Source organism: Epinephelus lanceolatus, chromosome 16 (genome assembly GCF_041903045.1).
Source record: "Epinephelus lanceolatus isolate andai-2023 chromosome 16, ASM4190304v1, whole genome shotgun sequence".
Classification (NCBI taxonomy): domain Eukaryota; kingdom Metazoa; phylum Chordata; class Actinopteri; order Perciformes; family Serranidae; genus Epinephelus; species Epinephelus lanceolatus.
This window is the reverse complement of record NC_135749.1, coordinates 5,415,491-5,434,515: the sequence shown is the minus strand read 5'-3', so window position 1 is coordinate 5,434,515 and position 19,025 is coordinate 5,415,491. Positions and strand designations below refer to the sequence as shown.

The following is a 19,025-nucleotide window of genomic DNA, read 5'->3' as shown; positions in this document are numbered from 1 at the left end:
CTACATGCTTGCAACCATAGACTGTATGATAAAGATGGAGAGCAGCAGAGCATTGTGGGGGAGAGGTGAACGGTGGCACTGATGAAAAAATGTAACTGCAGGATGAATCGTTGCAGGCCTGCTTCCAAATAAAGTGGGATCCATCTGTGTTGCTGGAGTTGGTGAGTGCAGGTAGTGATGGCCAAGTGAAGCCTTGGGAACCTCTTTCTTTATTTTCGGAGCTGTCTAGACAGCACTCTGTTTAACAAAAGGCTGAAAGCAAGCAGAATTGCCACTTCTTGAGTATTTTTTTGTGAAAATCAAGAACACAATCGAGAGGGCTCAGAAAATAAACAAAATGGTTCCCAAGGCTTCGTTTGGCCGTCACTGGCTATGGTTACAGGATGGCTTCTCATTCAGAATGAAATAAATCTGAATGAAATCATTCAGAATTAAAGTCTTTCCAGGTAGTTTACATGGGAAATATTCATTCTGAATGAGGGTTTACACGGGAGATCAGTTTAATCGCCTTTTTATCGCCTTTATTTGGGTCTGCACAAGGTTTGGGGCAGGGAAGGTTTCTGATTGGATAGGGGGCGGGGCGGATGTTACGTGTTTACGTTTACCAGAAAAAACAACACATTGACTCGCTCCGGATAACAAGATGCTTGATGATGCCGTTCTTAGTGCCTTTTTCGGGCTTGTTTTGCTTATATTCTTGAAGCAGCAGTACGACAGCAACCTTGTTCTGCTAATGCTTCGTCTGTTGAGGAGGAGAAGGGAGGTAGAAGGTCGAAGAAGGGAGATAGAAGACCGTGCTGTGGCGTATGGAAACCGGTGAGTGCAACGAGTCCGACTGCTCTATCTCAGCCCGTTGCTATGCGCGCTATATACGTCATGGCGCCAGAAGGGCAAGGAAACGAGCATGTGCAGAAAGACCGGAATGAACTTAAAGAGGAATGAGCGTTTACATGCAGACAAAATTCTTTCATTCGGAATGACAAACTGAATAAACCACCCCCTTTAATCGGATTTAATTTTCAGTCGGAATGACCGTTTAAATTAAAATTAAACTGTCCATGTAAACGTACTGACTATGTACAGGATCTACAGCTTGAATAAGATCCTCAACCAGACAATTGATACACAGTTAAGAGTTTGAGTGGGATCGATTACCAACTAAACAATCATAGACGACACGTTATAAAAGAGTAGTTTCAAAACTTGATAGAGCAAAACAGGCGGCAGCGCCTACGCAGCAACAACCCACACCTTGCCTCACAGCACGGTGCCATATGTTCTTTTCAAAATGACAAGTCTCCTGGATTAGATGAAATAACTGTGAAAGTCTGTAAAAAACATCTTTCCTGAAATTAAGGAGGATTTATTAGTCTGCATTTATCTTTTTTCTCTTTTGAAGTTGGTCATCAATCTAATTTCCCAAAAGAGGGGTTGATTTCTTTATTACTGAAACATGATGCAGATGGCCAAGCAAAAGATCCTGTGGAGTAAACAGCTGCAGATGTTTTTTAAAGTGATAAAATCAGGCCTCTGTTAAAATAATTGAGTATCATTACAGGGATAATTTACCTGGTTTGATATTTGTGCCTGAGTTCAGAGAGACTGCTCTTTCAGCCACAGTATCAAAAGCTCTCTTTTATGCAGATGTTTCCTTCCATGTAAAAGCAGATGTCCTCACTTTGGAGACACAGATTTAAGAGTCAGTTGTTTTTTTTTTGCCTTTTTATCAGGTGTCACATAGCAGTTGAGAGGAGGACCATGCAGTCCAACAGACTGCTTGAGTCTTTAACAAAAAGCGAGCTGTAATGCAGCTGATCGAAAACATTCAGTGCAGGGAGGCAATGAAAAGTCCCAATGAAAGCAAAACAAAAAAACAAACACAGGGATGAACCCGGGAGGAACACAGCAGCAACACAGCAGGAAAACAGACAAACTGACAAAGGGAAACACACAGGTATATATACACAGAAAACTAATCACAAGAACGAGACACAGCTGGAGGAGGAAGACATGGGCAAAGGAGGGAAATGGAGATTGGCTGACAACAAGGATGGAGCAGACAAGACTAATACAGGACAGGTGTGACGGGAAGACTCTGGGAAACAGGGAGGGACTAACGAGACAGGTGTGAAAGAAAACAGGCGGGTAAGTAAGTAAAACTGGACTCAACACATGAGGAGAGAATCTACAAAATAAAACAGGAAGCAGATTAAACGTGACTGAAAACATGAAACAGAAAACAAAACCAGGATCCTGACATCAGGCTTGTATCTTTCTCTTAAAGATATTTAATATTAGAAACCCTTATATCTTTAAGGGCATCATAAAGAATGTGGTGACAGAGGCGTGCTTGTTTTTCTTGAGAGGCCACCATGTTTGAATAGTTGTTGTTTTATTGTGGATTTCTGTATTGTATGTTGTAGCTGTTGCATTTTAATGTGTTCTGATTGGCTGCTACCTCGGCCAGGTCTCTGTTGTCAAAGAGATTTTCAGTCTCAGTGGAACTTCCTGGTTAAATAAAGGTTAAATAAATAAATTAAATCAAATTAAGCGCAGTTATTTATATAATAAACAGGAAGTGGTTTATGTTTGAAATGTCTTCAGGCTGAAAGTTTCATGGGTACAAAGACTGAATAAAAACCGTAACTGGTTTTCATCCGAGCTATGTCTGTCCATATGTGGGAAAAATGTATCTGTTATTTTCGTGAATCATTATTTCATTTAGACATTTTGTTCCCAAATCTTTCTCTGTTGTTTATAAATTCATTTAATTCTCTTCTGCCTAAAGTTTGAGTGGAGGCCCAGCTACAGCTGCTGATGGCTAAATGAACATACTTGTACAGATAATAAATCTGTACGCTGGTCTCTACCTTTAGATAATCATATTTATTTTGTGAACGATATATTGGATGTCGAGGGAAACTTAAAATATTAGGACATATGTACAAGGCATTGCTGTGTGCAGCTACTGTCTGTAATCCCTTTATTGTGGAGAACTATGATCAAAAACTCTGCAGATAGTTTTGGTTTTTGTTTCATTAGAAAATATAAATGGGTGGTAAACTGTAAAATCAAATCTGTTATGTATCATTTTATGTTGTCTGAAAATATAACCTCTCAATATCACCTCTCATTTGTATCATATTTAAATATATTAGATAGCGAATGACTGACAATAATATCTGTTGCAGGGAGACCTCTGCAATAACACCATGTTGAGACATGTCTGTGCCAAACATGATGAAACACACCAAGCTGACAGCAACCAGCCCGTCAACACGGATATCCTGGTGATGAAGATGACCCGCCATTTCTGTGGTAGAGGGTAGAAACTTTGTCAACATCCTGGATTCTACAGGCTGTCTGAGCTCTGGTGAGGGCTCAGATAACAACTTGAAAAAGTGACTGCTTGCTGGATTCCAGTTCAAGCACTCCAGTGCCAGCGTAACTGACTGTGAGCCACCAGCAGTGGTCGGGGACAGAGCCAGATGTTGGAAACATTCGGGGCTCAGCCCAAACCTGGAGGAGCATCTGAGGACATGCTCATAGACTTGGGTTTGACATTTCAGCCATTGCCATCTCGGTTTTTTGGAGCCAGAAGTGATCACATTTGAACGAGAGGGTGGAGCTATGGCTGAACATGGGGTGGATCTTACTCACAGGGTGTAGCGAAACCATGCAGGCCCCGCCCTTAAATATGAGCAACTTTACGCTTTAATAAAATGTAAGTGGTTGAGTAAAATGTCCCCTCTGTACAGTTGACATGAGGGAGGAGATTAACTACAGAGACCAAAATTGTTTTTGGTACCAGGCTGTAAACATGATTATTTCTGCTGTAAAGCAGGGCATGTGGGTCTCTAACGATTGACTCGCTCTTGGAGTCAGCCTCAAGTGGCCATTAGAGGAACTGCAGTTTTTGGCACTTCTGCTTTGGCTTCATTTTTCAGCCTGAAAGTTGCCACTTGAACAAACTCCCTTGGGGCAATTTTTTCCCATTGACAGCAGCTATATATGCACTATATTTTGAGCCATTGGAAATAAAATAATGCCTAAATATCTGTGCATTATTGGGAAAAACATGATAGGGGTCTGATTTTCAGACCCACATCAAATTTGTCACCAAATCTGCTTTCCACCACCTGAAAAAACATCCCCAGACTCCGACCATCACTCACTGACTCAGTTGCAGAAACACTCATACACTCCTTCATCACTTCCTGCCTGAACTACTGCAGTGGTGTCCTGTTCAGGGTTCAACAGGCTCCTATATGTACAAAACTCAGCTGCCAGGGTCCTCACCTGCACCAAGCCCTGGCAGCACATCACCCCCACCCTCATCCATCTCCACTGGCTCCTGGTCAGGTCCTGCATTATCTACAAAATCCTCCTCCTCACCTACGAGTCCCTCCATGCCCTCCACCCCTACACTCCGTCCAGATCTCTGCACTCCTCCTCCTACACCGGCCTACTCTCTATCTCTCACTCATGCCTCCGAACTTTTGGTGACCAGGCCTTCAGCGTTGTTGCCACCACCTTCTGGAACTCTCTCCCCCCTGTAACCCGCAATGCCCCTTCACTGGACATTTTCAAATCCACCCTCAAAACTCATCTGTTCACCATGGCTAATCACTAATTTAGTAATGCTGTTTTTCAACCCATTCTAACTGAATAAAGCTGTCAGGAACATTTAAAGTCACATAAGGCCAAATGACAAAAAGCATCAATTTACCAACTTAATGAAACCAGTAATGTCACATGTTTACTCTCTAAATAAAGCATGTCAGCGTCCTATGAGGAAGCAGTGTGTGCGAACACTTTGCTTAAGTGGCAAAACCGGTCCCATTAGTGTGTTATCAATTATATCAGTTAGGGTCTGGCAAACAAATGCCTCATTTGCTTAGACAGTCAGGGCAAACCTTGATTTTAACCTGGATTTTAATTTCACAGCATTCTTCCTGCAAACTTGACACTGGAACAAAATAAAGGCACATATGGGTCTAATGGCAGTAACTCAATAGCTGCGTTTCCACTATGTCATTGGACATGATAACAGTCATCATACTGAACCACCCAAATGGAACACAGCCATTATCAGTAATATCAGTCACACCTGCTGTGCATGACAAGTCTTTTTGTTTATTTAATGCATCATAAAGTCAAAAAGGCAAATGCAACATAAACATGTGGGAGGAAAAACAAACAAACACAAACTCATGACCAACAGTGCAATACTATATATACAGGGGAGCAGGCAGCATGTCTGAGTATGTATGTTACACCACGATCAACTGAGGATATCATTACAGTAATAACTATACTGCCTGGCTTTTGGGGTTAAAACTCAAAGCAAGAGGGTTCTGGGTTCAGATCCAGAGGCCGGCTGGGGTTCTTTTGGAGTTTTCATGTTCTCTCTGTGTCAGCGTGGGTTTTCCCTGAGTTCTCCGGCTTCCTCCCACGGTCCAAAGACATGCAGCGTAGGTTAATAGTTGACTCAAGTCCCTGCGTTTTGTCAGCTGGGGTCGGCTCCAGCACCTGCATGACCTTGTGAAGAATAAGCGGCTACAACTATATGATTGAGCCAAACTAAGGAAATAAGTGTGAGAAGAGCCACTAGGAAGCCATACTGATAAATGATGATATGTTTTATTGCTTTGTGTTTTTATCAGTGTTAATATAGGGCTCGGATATTGCACCTATTTATAGACATGATGGATGGTTTGGCTATTTTCCATATGTTAGACAGTGGAGTATGTGAAATGGTGGACGAAAAAACAGATTGAACAATAGGACGTGATTCTATGAAACCAAAACTGAAGTTCACGAAATGACTTGAATGTAAACACATTTAGATGCTTAATAAATATGACTAATGAAAGGCCAGATCAACTGCAAACGACTTTTTCCAGTGCTCAGTTCTGTTTGTGTTAGTGCAGTTGACAAAGACAGAAACAAAAATGGATTTTAGGATCCTTTAAAAAAACGGATTTTCTTCTTCTGGTATAGTTGCTGAATAACTTCATATTCACGTGCTCCTGCGTGAGGTCCAGTTCTCAGCCTTTTGTTTGTGAGGATTTCAAAATAATGGCTCCAGTTTCCGTCACTGTCTGCTCCAAACCCAAAAACGCTGACCTGGGAAAACAAAAATGATACCATCAAGCTCAGCAGGATTCAACTTAAAGTACTGTTGACAGGAAACTTTTTAAATTTGCTATTTCTAATAAATAATTCATGAATTTTCATTTTCATTTTCATTCATGCACTCCACTGTTAGTAATTAGCCTTTTGAACAATTTGTTGTCCTAAACCTTAAATGAATACTTAGGCATTTTGGAAAATCTATCCGTGTTCTCTTTCTTGCTAAGAGTTAAGATAAGAAGATCGATATTGCTCTCATGTCAGTATGGTAAATGAAGCTGGAACCAGGAGACAGTTAGCTTAGCTTAGCTTAGCATAAAGACAGGAAACAGAAATTAGAAACGTAGCAAATCATCATATTTACATGCTTTTCATTCTGTTGGACTGCAGTGACCAGATGTCCTGGTGTGTCCAGGATTCTCTGATTTGGAGTCTGGGTTTTTTTCTGCTGTTATAGCGCCACCCAGTTGCCAATTAGAGTTAAATTTCTCCAGTCACCTTGAGGCGTCCTGTTCTACATATCTACCAAGTTTAGTAAAATCCATATGGCGGTTAGGCCTAGATAAGAAATGAGCTCTCTAGCGCCCCCATTTTGTTTGATGGGGTCAATAATGGAGGGGTCCCCTCAGATTATGTGTGGTCATATGCCTACAAAGTTGCGTGGTGATGGGTGAAACCCTTGAGATGTTATACACCTTTATGTGATGAGCCACGCCCTCCGCAATATTCATTGCCTTATAGAAGCTCAGTTTTAGTAAGTTTTCCAACTTTTGCCAAGAGGGAACTTTAGATATTGGTCCCTAGATTATGTTCACCCAGTTTCATGCAGATCGCTCAAACTTCCTAGGAAGAGATCCATTTGAAGTGTTTTTCAAAAAATTCAAAATGGCGGAAAATCTATATAAGCGGAAGTTATGGGTTCTTGAGGCAAATGTGTTCCTCATGAGGAGAGGCATCTCTGTGCAAAGTTTCATGTCTCTACGACGTACGGGGCATCAGATATGCCCATTCAAAGTTTGACATTTCAATCGGTTGCTATAGCGCCCCCCTTTGGCCAATTGATGTAATATTGCTTCATTGGCATCCTCCCATGACCCTCTACCACTGTGCCAAATTTCACATGGATTGACCAAGTCAGTGAGGAGAAAAACGTGGAACAGACACACACACAGAGTTTTTGTCATTATATAGTAAGTCCCAATCTACACCACAACTAAAATATAAGCTCACACTTGTTTTCAGCGCTCACACAAACATCTAACATGTTCTCTCACACTCATTATCACCTGACCCAAAACAAACACAAACTTTTTGTTGTTGTTGTTTTTAAAACCAATTGTTTTAATACTGTGCAAATAAATAATACGAATAATACGAACACTGATTTGTTCGTCAATCCATGTGTCATTGTCAGGAGTGTTGCTATGATGCTTGCAACACTTCCTGAAAGAACCGTCAGTGCTCTGACAGTTAGGCATTATGCTGAAGATAAAGTCAGTCTTACGTAAAGATCATCTCCCTTCATTAGGCACCTGCCAACAAAAGTGCTGCATTCTGGTCACGCTGCAGGGGTACATTTTCAGTCACGCGTGGTGGAAATGCTGATTGAAAAGATCACAATAAGGTGGCTGAACAAAAGCAACAGGTATGAGTGGGAGGCTGCACCACTACAACCCTCTTTAGCCGGGCAAACACTGATGACAGGCATCTGAAACTGGTAGCTCAGGACTTTCCTGCCATCTAGTGAAACACAATCAGAGTGTTCAATCATTGGACTGTGTGTTATAGTGTTATTATACAGTTTTAAATGTTTTGCTGGTTACTGAGAGACTGAACCTGGCCGAATGACCCCTGTCCATCCACCCCTATCCTGAAAACGCCTGTGGTGTCGTCTCATTTCGGCACGAGTTAGCAACAACCTTTTTAAGACATGTGAAAGCCTCCAAACAAAGAACAAATGTAAAAACCTTTTTTCAGGCATCCAATCAAAAACCCATTGATTACAAGAGGAGGGAACCAGGAGTGCTGAAATCAAACTCATGTCTGGATTTTAGGTCCCATTCCTGCACCACCATCTAAACTATCTAAGCTCATCTACAAATTATTGCTACTGTGATCAACACAAACACATTTCTCATGATATATTTGTATTAATTTGATGATTTTTTGAACATTTTAAAACTTGCATTAATCTAGCAGTCTTCTTCTCCCTTCCCATTACTGGTGCATCATTGTTTCTCGATGCACTGCTGCCACCAGCTGTCAGTCAGTGAAACAGCATGACATTATGGGTATCTTGTGTACTTTGAACTCACCTCATCACAAATCTGCAGGCTGAGAACCACAGTCATAAAGCCAGTGGATGGATACCTGCCCTTCTTCAACAGCCAAGTTTCATGAACATATCTCATGAAAGCTGGATTGAGGATTATCACCTGTTGTAAATCAGATTCGGCCTTTATACTGACATTCATAAACCAGTCCTCTCTGCACTCATTGCACTGTACAACACAATGTATTAATGGATTATGTATTAAATATGTCAGCGTCATGCAAAGTCATTTAAAACACTCACCAAATCCTTGTTAGCTATCCTGTTCCCAGCATTTTTTTCCCTGTTGAAGGCAACATTACATTTGGTAGAAAATGAACTGATTAACCAGTATTGTTTGGTAAAAATTATGCAACACACATGTTCAGTTCAATCAGGTCATTGCAAAACTTATAATAATGAGATCAAGCTGCCTTTGTACATGTCTACTCACCTCATGTGTCAGTAAAGTCTGTGTTCATTGTTATCTAGTTCCTACATGCATGGACGAATTACCAAAGAGGCCAACATATTCTCACTCCGACCTCGTCACATATCCACGTGTGGTCATGGACGTAAGACATGCAAGGTACCCTTGGTGCATTGGTTGTTGACGTTCTGGGACGCCGCATCAACTTCAGCTGATTACATGCACTGTCTGTTTTCAAAATACACTTCTGTTTTCACAGGAAATGTACAGTTTGCATACAGTCTCTTTCAAAATAAAAGCACTAGGTCAGCACAACACCGTAAATTGGTGGGGGGGGTTTTCTTTAAAGGCCCTGACACACCAAGCTGACGGTTGGCCATCGACCAAAGTCGGGCCGTTGGTGAGCATCTGTCGGCCTAGTTTTTGCGGTGTGTCCCGCACCGTTGGCACTTCGGCGTCGGCAGCTTTTTGGCCAATTGAGCATGTTGAATCGGCGGTGGAGCTTGTCAGTGAGAGAGATCACTCTAATTGGCTGTTCAGGTTTTATTCCCTCACCCCTGTAACGAGTGAATCTGCCTGCAGTGAAACCGGGGCTAACCGGTGCTTCCTCCTCAGGCTCCACTTCACTCAGCTGCCTGACAGACCTGCTGCTTCTTCCCACTTTAACCTGAATAACAAACCGTAGCTAGCTGGGAGCGGCTAGTGGAGCATTAGCCACAACATGACCAGAGGGAAACACAGCCAGTTAGCCTCCGCTAGTCTCTGAGCTAGCCCCGGCTCTCAGTTTGGATCCAACCGGAGCACCGAGCCCTGGTTTGTTATTCAGGTTAAAGTGGGAAGAAGCAGCGGGTTTATCGGGCAGCTGAGTGAAGTGGAGCCTGCGGAGGAAACACCGGGACCGTCTGGATGTAATAGTCCGTGGAGGTGCTGTGGTGCTCGGCTGCACAGATAGGAAACCCCTCGCCTGACAGGATGTACCACTCTCTCACTCCGCTCTCTCTCACACAGGCACAGAGCGTACGTGCTACTTGGCTGCTGGATGTAGTCCGTGTAGTGTGTTCAAATACAACTGACACAAGGCGACGTGAGGCGACGTAGACGACGCAACAGTTGGCTTTCGTCGCTGCTAGTTCTTTGATGTCGGTTTGGTGTGTCTGCACCTTAAGAACAAATGCACACGGTCATGTTTAGCCAAGACATGCCCATTGTTGAGTTTAGGAAAAAAGAACAGGGTTTGGTTTTACAGTCTTAACCGGAGGTGAACACCTGCCTCCTAGGCGAAAGTCAGTGGTTGTTGGACCCATCTACCGCCCCTCCCACCCGCCTCACTCGTACTTTCACTGCCTTAACTTTCTTGTTGTCCCACCATGTTTTCCCCTATGCCGCCTGGCGCTGTTAATAATAAAGGTGACCAGCCGTGTATCATGCTGATGTGAAAGGATGGCTTTTTTACTCTGTGTCTGATGCCGGAAGTCACTGACTAGGTGCTGTTTTTTGGCAACTTCAGAGTGAGACAAGGTTGAACGGTCCTACCAGGCCCAGGAGCCCAAGGACTCAGGAGGTCCCTGGACCAGAGCCTCTGCATTAAATGACTTTTATTAACTTTGCATGTCTTGTCAGAGGGCTTGTTGATAATACAGCCCCTTCTTAAAAATACCTTAAAAAAAGAAAAACTGAAGGAATAGCCGAATCATTAAAACCAAAAAATTAACTTTGAGAGCCCAGTCTCACTCCAAAGTCATCAAAATCCAGTGCTTGCGCAGTGACTTGCTGCATCAGAAACTAATGAAAAGGGCATCCTTTACGTCGGCATGACACACAGCTGGTTGCCGTTATAGTTAAACAGCACCTGGTGGCATCAGGGGAAAGGGGGACGAAAGTTCAGGCGGCGAAAGTCCAACTGGGACAGGTGGTGGATGGGTCTAACAAACAATTCCTTTTACCCAAGAGAGCTGTGTTTGTGTCCCACAAGATTCTAAAGCCTAATCCTGTTCTTTTTTCCTAAACCTAACCACGTGCGTTTGTTGTCAAAGTAAAGACAGACTGTATTTTGAAAACAGTCAATGCATGTAACAGGCAGAACAACCAAACGTCGATATGTGACGAGGTCGGAGTGAGAATGTGTTGACTTTGAAGATGCAAGGAAAAAACATCATGCTACATTTTAAGTGAGTGTTTCTGTCCCCTTTAGATGGGCTGAGTACTGTGCGTAATATGTGCCCTTTAACTCTGTGGGGAGACATAACAGCATGCTATACAAGCCGTGCTGAGAGGAGCCTTTTATGCGTCCAAGCCCAGGGGCCCATTGTATCATAATCCACCTACTCCCTGATGGTTTAAACTATGAAGCTATGTGTTTCAAGTGTGTGTCTGGCTGTGTCCCGAATTACTAACATGTTCTCTCAAATGACAGTCAAGCTACTGTTACAATATGAGCTGAGGCTGCAGGTCGTTAGGGCATCTCAGGTCAGTTAGGGAGGAGCACATTAATGCTAATGTTGCTCTGTCTCTATGAGGAAGCAACTGTGTACTAAAATGTTCACCATATTTACGTAAGGTAAGGTGATATCATGTAAATCTTCTTAATATGATAGCACAACAGGGTAATTCAAGAGCTGGGAAGTCCAGAGGTCATTGTAACTGCCTCACATCAATGATCTCTCTCTCGTAGCTCTTTGGAATTTGCTCTCTGTTAGCGAGTCTGAGGACAGACAAACAGCTGAGCTTCCTTTTTTTAACGTTTCCCCAAGTTAACTACATCACTTCCTCATAGATGTCTCCTAGTCATCAAATACATTCAATGCATTTTTTTCAGTCAATCAAAGATCTGATTAAAGGTGTAGCTGCTCATTGTGCACACCCACCCTGAATCAAATTTCTTGAGGAGCCACAGCAGATCCTTTATCTTGAATGGAAACAGCACAAGATGAGTAGTGTTGTCCAAACTAACAGCACTCTCTGGGTACATCACATGATGAGTTGTTTTAGTGCCAACATCCGTTTCGTAGCCTTTAGTACGGCCATGGTTCATTCTGAAAGATACAAGGGAATACATGTATTTAATATCATGAAGTTAAAGAACAATGATGTGGTGATTGGTGTTCACATTACATGGAAATCCTGATTCAAAACATTTTTCATCCCCCACCGTATGGCGAATGACATTACTCAGTTTTTGTTAAACTCCAAAGATAAAAAGTTCAGAATTTGTCTTTGTGTCAACATCATTGTTCAAATTTCTTAAAGATGTCAGTTATGATTTACCTTATTACAGTATCATGTATATCTATGAGAGGTCCATAGTGTGATCTCTTCAAATTAACAGAGTTCCCCACCACAGCACAAGTCCTGCAGCGGTCAGGGCTGAATTCTACAACATCTGGAACGGGTGGGAAGATCTTAAACAGGTTGTCCACTGTTGTTTTGTAGAAAGTGAAGTTGCGCATTTCCCCCTGTAAGCGCTGACACACATAACAGAAAAAGAACGTTATTCCAGCAGCAGTTTACAATGGGAACTGCCCATTAGTTCGACAGCCCATTGGTTCAACATCCCATTGTTCCGACCATATTAAACCCATTGTTCCAAAGTCCGTTCCGAAATCATCATGATGCCCTGTGGTTAAGGTCTGGTTAGGTTTAGGCACAAAAACCACTTGGTTAGGGTTAGGAAAAGATCATGGTGTGGGTTAAAATGAAAAAGAAAGTGACAAACACATAAGCCGTGAGCCTGCTCCGCCTCAAGCCGGTCGCGGCGGGCGTATGGTGCGCCGCGACCGGCGAGCCGTTCAGCACCGCGGACAGTCGGACTAATGGGCTGTTGAACCAATGACATGGACCCGTTTACAATTTAATCACATGCCAGTTGTCCAGTTAAACCTATTTTTGACACTATTCATAATTTACATTTCTTTACTGAAAGAAATTCAATGTATTTTCATTCTTTAATCAACCCCTCTATTTAGCGGTTCTGCTGCAGCTTCATATTGAAAGCATTGAAAAGTAAAACATAGGTTGCTTTTATTGTGAAGCACTCACAGGAAGTACAATAGTTGGCTCTTTTTTTTTAACAGTGACGGTTTTGAAAATTGCAGGAAGTAATGCTCATTTCACAGGTTCAGGTTTTAGGACGTTGTCAGTCGATTTGTTCCTGATGACTTCATATCATTGTTAACTGTTTCTGTTTGCAGTAGTGGTTTTAAAAAAGTATCAGTGTACTGATGTCCTAGAGGGCCTCAGTCAGAAGAACTCAATTCTACCAATGCAGTTTGAAAACATGGAACTGATTAATGAATTGATATTTGCCATGGGTTTTAAGCACCGCAAACTATCTCAGGGTTGGTAGAAGCACAGACACAGACTTCCTCCTATGCTTTGTCGACATTCCAAAACACTTTCTAAGATAACATGATATTCAAAAGTTTTATGACAATGAAATTCAATTAATCACTTCAAGGAGAACGCCATCTGCTGCTGTAGACGTCCAACACTCTGGAAAATCTACTCCAAAAAGGTTTTACCTTTGCTGAGCACCATTCCTTTAACATTATGTAGAGATGGAAAAATCTAAATTTTAATTACATTTATTCAACCTTTATTTTGACAGGATGTCATACGAACACCAAAGTCTTTTACTACTTTCGTATCAAAAGAAGTTTGATTGACTGTGGGTTTATTTCAGTTTTTTATATTGGGTTCATTGTTGGTTTCAGCACACAAATACAACACAAATTATGTTTATTTGTAATTACTGAACTCTTAAGGCCCTGACACACCAAGCCGACGGTCGGCCGTCGACCAAAGTCGGGCCATCGGTGAGCGCCTGTCGCCCTAGTTTTTGCGGTGTGTCCTGCACCGTCTGCACTTTGGCGTTGGCAGCTTTTCGGCTGATTGAGCATGTTGAATCGGTGGCGGAGCTTGTCGATGAGAGAGGTGACTCTGATTGGCTGTTCAGGTTTTATTCCCTCGCGCCGTAGCAAGTGAATCTGCCTGCAGTGAAACCGGGGCTAACCGGTGCTTCCTCCTCAGGCTCCACTTCACTCAGCTGCCCCACAGACCCGCTGCTTCTTCCCACTTTAACCTGAATAACAAACCAGAGCTAGCTGGGAGCAGCTAGCATAGCGTTAGCCGCAGCATGACTGGAGGGAAGCACTGAGCTAGCTCCGGCTCTCCGTTTGGATCCAACCGGAGCACCGAGCCCTGGTTTGTGATTCAGGTTAAAGTGGGAAGAAGCAGCGGGTTTATCGGGCAGCTGAGTGAAGTGGAGCCTGTGGAGGAAACACCGGGACCGTCTGGATGTAATAGTCCGTGGAGGTGCTGCGGTGCTCGGCTGCACAGATAGGAAACCCGTCGGCTGACAGGATGTACCACTCTCTCACTCCGCTCTCTCTCACGCAGGCGCAGAACGTACGTGCTACTTGGCCGTCGGATATAGTCCATGTAGTGTGTTCAAATGCAACTGACACAGGGCGACGTGAGGCGACGTAGACGACGCAACAGTTGGATATCCCTTAAAGGATACTAGAATCAAATCATGGTAAATAAGCTTCTAAATACTAATGTGAATTGTACTTGGAATAAAAGTTGCAATTTGTGTTATGGACAAGTATATATTTTGGTTTTACGCAATATGCAAATTATCGTAACCTTCCTAAAGTACTACTAATCTTTTTTTTTTCTGTCAGTTGATAGTCCATTGACATGAGGGTTACATCAAGGCTACTTTATTCTCCATTTACATACGAAAAGAGATACATCCATTTCAAACACTGTAAACGTCACTGCCCTCATACTTCCATGCGTCCCTTATGTTGGCATACATACAGCCAACAGATGGCCCAAAGGGCGAAGTCAAGTTTCACTCAGCAATAAACTAATTTGATAAGCAATGAATGGGTTTGAGTGATTTCATCAAAACAAGTCAAAACTCTAATCAACTAATCAATTAATTGAGAAAATAATGACAATCAAGAATGGCAATAACAATCAGTTGCTGAAATTGATTTTTACTGCTTTTTAATGTCCCCCTGTGTCAAATGTCGTTTTGTTTTTGCTGACAGAGAACACCACTGACACCACACAGGTTCCTCCTCTGGTTAAAGCCCTGATTCTTCCTCTTTTAGAAAGGGAATGTGCAAAAATGTGTCTGAAACGATTAACCGTGAAACAGAAGCAGAACATTTGTGCTGTGTATACGTAAAGAAAAGTTGACATTTACCTTCCACCAATTGAAATCGTCCTCTGGGGTTGAATATGTTTTTGACAACAAGGGCTGAGGAGATGACTTGATCTGCTCCCTAAACCACGGATCACCCTCTAGTAAACATTTGCTACAGGCACAAACACTTGAGTTCAGCAGGCCGAGGGAAAATGTAGATAAATCCCATGAATATCTAGACAACAGCCCAACGGCAGCGATGCACAGTATGGCTATAACTATTCTGATTTTTCCCAATTTTGAAAGCATCTCAGCAGCGTGATCTCAGAGTCGATCTGTGGATACAAAATGTGATGAAGCACACAGGTGAGACACGTCATACATGTGTGTGAATATGCCAGAGGAAGAGACTGGCTGCTGTTTATGCCCTCTGTTATCTATGATAGAGACACATCTGACATTTAGTGGTGTAAATTCCCACACTGTCTCATCTCAGCAGGCACACCTGTTGTTCACAGGTGTCCTCATGCAGGGCAATAACAGAGGATGACACAAAGGAAAGTAAACCAACACAAAGCTCAAAATATTTTCTGATCTACAGCCTGGCTGGCAACTTGGTTTTTCATAGAGCATTGAGTTACAGCTGTGGGCATTTAGAGAGCTTCAAGAGAAATTTATATTGTCTATACAATAAATAATATTCAAGAGACATCTGTGTGACTCTGATAGAGTGATATTAAAAATAACGATAAAACTGATAAAAATATTATTCAATAAACTAATTAAAGCAGCATATTAACTGCCGTGTTCGATGACTTTACTGTACTGTGGACATATTCATGTCTCACGGTATTTAAATGTAATTTGAACAAAGAATAGTGTCTCTATGGGTGTAAACGTGTAAACTAATAAACCAAGTTATTGTTATTACATCAGTGGCAGCTCTTAAACTTTGCTTTGGTGCCAGGCTGGTGTGGGAATGGCGAGTCCCATAAAAACTCATCTTATCTGTGTTGTTTGACCTTTGACTGAAAACTACTTCCACTTGACAAGAAAACACACATTACATGATGTTGAATGATGTTTCTTTTATCCAAATATGTGCTGTGTTTCTGGTCTCCAAACAGACTATGGCTCTGTCTTGAGTCCAACTTTGGTCCAAGGTAACATTATGATACACTGCCAAACTGAGCAGGGTCAGACCAAAGTCTCACCCGTTATCACTGATCAGACTGCAATATAACGAGATCGAAATCGCTCTGATTAATATTCTGGCTGGCAATGGCGGTTTGGCCCTCTGTGGCCCCCCCGCCGAAGAGTCGGAGGGGCAACGTGGAACGCGGAACTAAATCGTCTCAACGGGTTGCTGGTCGGACCACCTAAAGCGGCGCACCAACCGAAAACATCAGTAGAGAATTGTGTGGCTGTATTTAAGACAACTCTGAGCCTGCACGACACCACACAGCACCATTGAAGTAACTCTGGAAAATTTTTCTGTCTCATTTGGCTCATGGTAGTTACATGTCACATCATGTTGATGTAGTCATGTGAAATACAATCTGGAGTTTTCATGGGTGTTTTATTGTGAAAACTGACCGGATACTCTCGTCTTTGCTGAGCCTGGTGCGCCGTTAGATGTCTTGCTAACTGGAACTGCCCATTGGTCTGACAGCCCATTGGTTCGACAGCCCATTGGTTCGACAGCCCATTGTTCCGACCATATTGAACCCATTGTTCCGAAGTCCGTTCCGAAATCATCATGATGCCCTGTGGTGAAGGTCTGGTTAGGTTTAGGCACAAAAACCACTTGGTTAGGGTCAGGAAAAGATCATGGTGTGGGTTAAAATGAAAAAGAAAGTGACAAACACATAAGCCGTGAGCCTGCTTTGCCTCAAGCCTTTCCCAGCTGACCCAGAGCCGGTCGCGGCGCACCATCAAGGCAGAAATACGTCCGCCGGGAGCCGTTCAGCACCGCGGACCATCGGACTAATGGGCTGTCGGACTAATGGGCTCTCGGACTAATGGGCTGTCAGACCAATGACATGGACCTTTTGCTAACAAGTGGTTTAATGAGAACGCCATAACACTGACCACGGCTTTACAGCCTTGTTGTGTTGGCGACGTCAAGTCACGTGACCATGATGTAGTTTGCTTGTGGCTTAGTTAGTGTTTAAAGTCTGGTGATTGCATTTATGTTTCAAAAATCATAAAAGTGGTCACTCAACAAAATGTGCAAGTATCATAAACTTTTGTTTGCAAACAGCTTAAACCTAACCCACAGGCTTTTGACGAGGGAACTGGGGTGACGCTAACTTCTGCTTCAACCTACAAATAAACATCATCCCTGCAGCAATATATTGATGATATTAAAGGGGAACACCACCTTAATTAAGAATCCACAGATGTAATTTCCATGGCCAAGAAAGTTCAATCAAGATTTGTGAACATGAGCTACCCTCTCTCAAAGCCAGGAACCAGAGACGTAAATCTCAAACTTGTGATGTCACAGGGTATAATGTTGGGAGCTGCCTGATTTTGTGGACCCACAGAATGTTTGTTTTCTTTTTTGTACCCAAATGAGCTTTATTGTATTGTAGTGTTCTCAGATCGGAAACTGAAAATGTTCCGATATACTCAGAACACTCCCCTGAGTGCTTTCAGTGTCGTCTAGAACATCTTTCACTGCTATCTGTGGAGCAGCGCTGGACTTGACACTTGATGACATCACAGATACGAGTTTATGCACTCTAGCTTTTATGATATGGGGGACAGATTTTCATGTTTATTAATATCTTTGGACTGTCTGAGACCAAAGGAAAAATAAGTTCCCCTTTAAGTGACAAGATCTGTAACAATTTGGTGATGGCACCACCTTAGGTCAATAATAGGAAACATTTTGGAGCTGTCGAATGTTAGCCCGCCTGAAAATGTTCTTTGAAGGTTGGTTAGTTATTAATCAAGTACATGTAGCCTGCAGCACTACTCGCTAACAGCAGGTGCCATTAGCTAACAGGGGATGATTTGAGTTAGTTGCTAGACAGACTCATGATCTCTTTGGAAAGAAATACAAAATTAAAGTCAACCTCCCGTAATGTGTGTTCTTTAATTTAGTGGAAGCATCAGTCAAAGCTAAAACACAGATATGATTGGTTATGATGGGACAGAAGAGGCACCGGTCTACACCGATGCAAAATTCAACTGCTGTCACTGATGCAATGACTGACCTCTTTCATAGCTTATGTAACAAACAAGTCATAAAAAAGAAGATACAGGAACACAGTTCAATAAACCTGACGACATTTTGTAAACATTTTTCTTCCCTGCTGCTCCACTTGAAGCAAAACCTCACGTACAGCTTAACTCGTTCAACAGGTTACATTCAGGACAGTGTGAGACAAGAGGGAGAAAATTTAATAATGGGTGCTGTGAGCATTACAGCCATCATATTAACTTTACTCAGGCAATAACTGAGCCTAGAAACACATTAAAAAGTACAATCCCACTCTTATGTCGCCTCTTTGCCTTTGAACTATCATACATTAAAAGGGTGTTCTTGTTCTCTCGTGTTCTGGCTAATTATAAGACATCAAATTACCATCAGTTTAAATGTGTAATATAGATTTCATATTTCTCTTACCTGACAAGAGATTTAAAAAAAAAAAAAAAATCAGGCTGGTGAGGCAAGAAAACAACAAAACAAAACACCTTGCAGCTGATGAACGCGTGAATTGTCAACAATGAAATGAGCTGATGAGCAGCATGTAACAAGGAAGTGCTGCAGAGGCTTGGCATCAATACCCACAGGGGTGTGTCAAGAAGAGGTGGCAGAGCTTTAAAACCACAAAAGCTCTGCCTGAATTTGACATCGCATGTTGTAAAAAAAAAAGAGTTTTGAGTGTGTGACTTTATTTGGGATTCATTTCATTTTTATTTTGTTGTGATATTTCAAACATATTTTTTTATGTAAAGCACCTTGGCTCCCCTCTGTGTAAGAC

At 42.3% G+C, this 19,025-nt stretch overlaps 1 protein-coding gene across 2 annotated transcripts; it reads right to left on the bottom strand.

Annotated features, from left to right (window-relative positions):
* Window positions 1–5,114: 5,114 nt before the first annotated feature.
* On the bottom strand, window positions 5,115–18,806 carry LOC117263240 (CMP-N-acetylneuraminate-beta-galactosamide-alpha-2,3-sialyltransferase 1-like). Of its 2 annotated transcripts, XM_078175623.1 has the most exons (7): window positions 18,668–18,806; window positions 15,091–15,365; window positions 12,141–12,337; window positions 11,741–11,908; window positions 8,711–8,750; window positions 8,451–8,570; window positions 5,115–6,129 (listed from the first exon to the last, which is right to left on the bottom strand). In XM_078175623.1, the coding sequence occupies exons 2-7, from the start codon at window positions 15,337–15,339 to the stop codon at window positions 5,962–5,964; spliced, it is 942 nt and encodes a 313-aa protein (XP_078031749.1). In that variant the 5' UTR covers window positions 15,340–15,365; window positions 18,668–18,806; the 3' UTR covers window positions 5,115–5,961. The 2 variants fall into 2 exon arrangements, with proteins under 2 accessions (XP_078031749.1, XP_033492351.2); XM_033636460.2 differs by lacking the exons at window positions 15,091–15,365; window positions 18,668–18,806 and adding an exon at window positions 16,627–18,638.
* Between the last annotated feature and the right edge of the window lie 219 nt (window positions 18,807–19,025).

Bases quoted from the DNA above. Each gene is read 5' to 3' on its own strand.
- LOC117263240 (XM_033636460.2), bottom strand. From the start codon at position 16,965: ATGGTGCGCCGCGACCGGCTCTGGGTCAGCTGGGAAAGGCTTGAGGCA. The intron at 12,338-16,626 runs GTCAGTTTTCAC...TATGTGTGTCAG, and splicing joins AGCAAAGACGAGAGTATCCG to CGCTTACAGGGGGAAATGCG. The intron at 8,751-11,740 runs GTGGGTGTGCAC...TGCCTTCAACAG, and splicing joins CTCAAGAAATTTGATTCAGG to GGAAAAAAATGCTGGGAACA.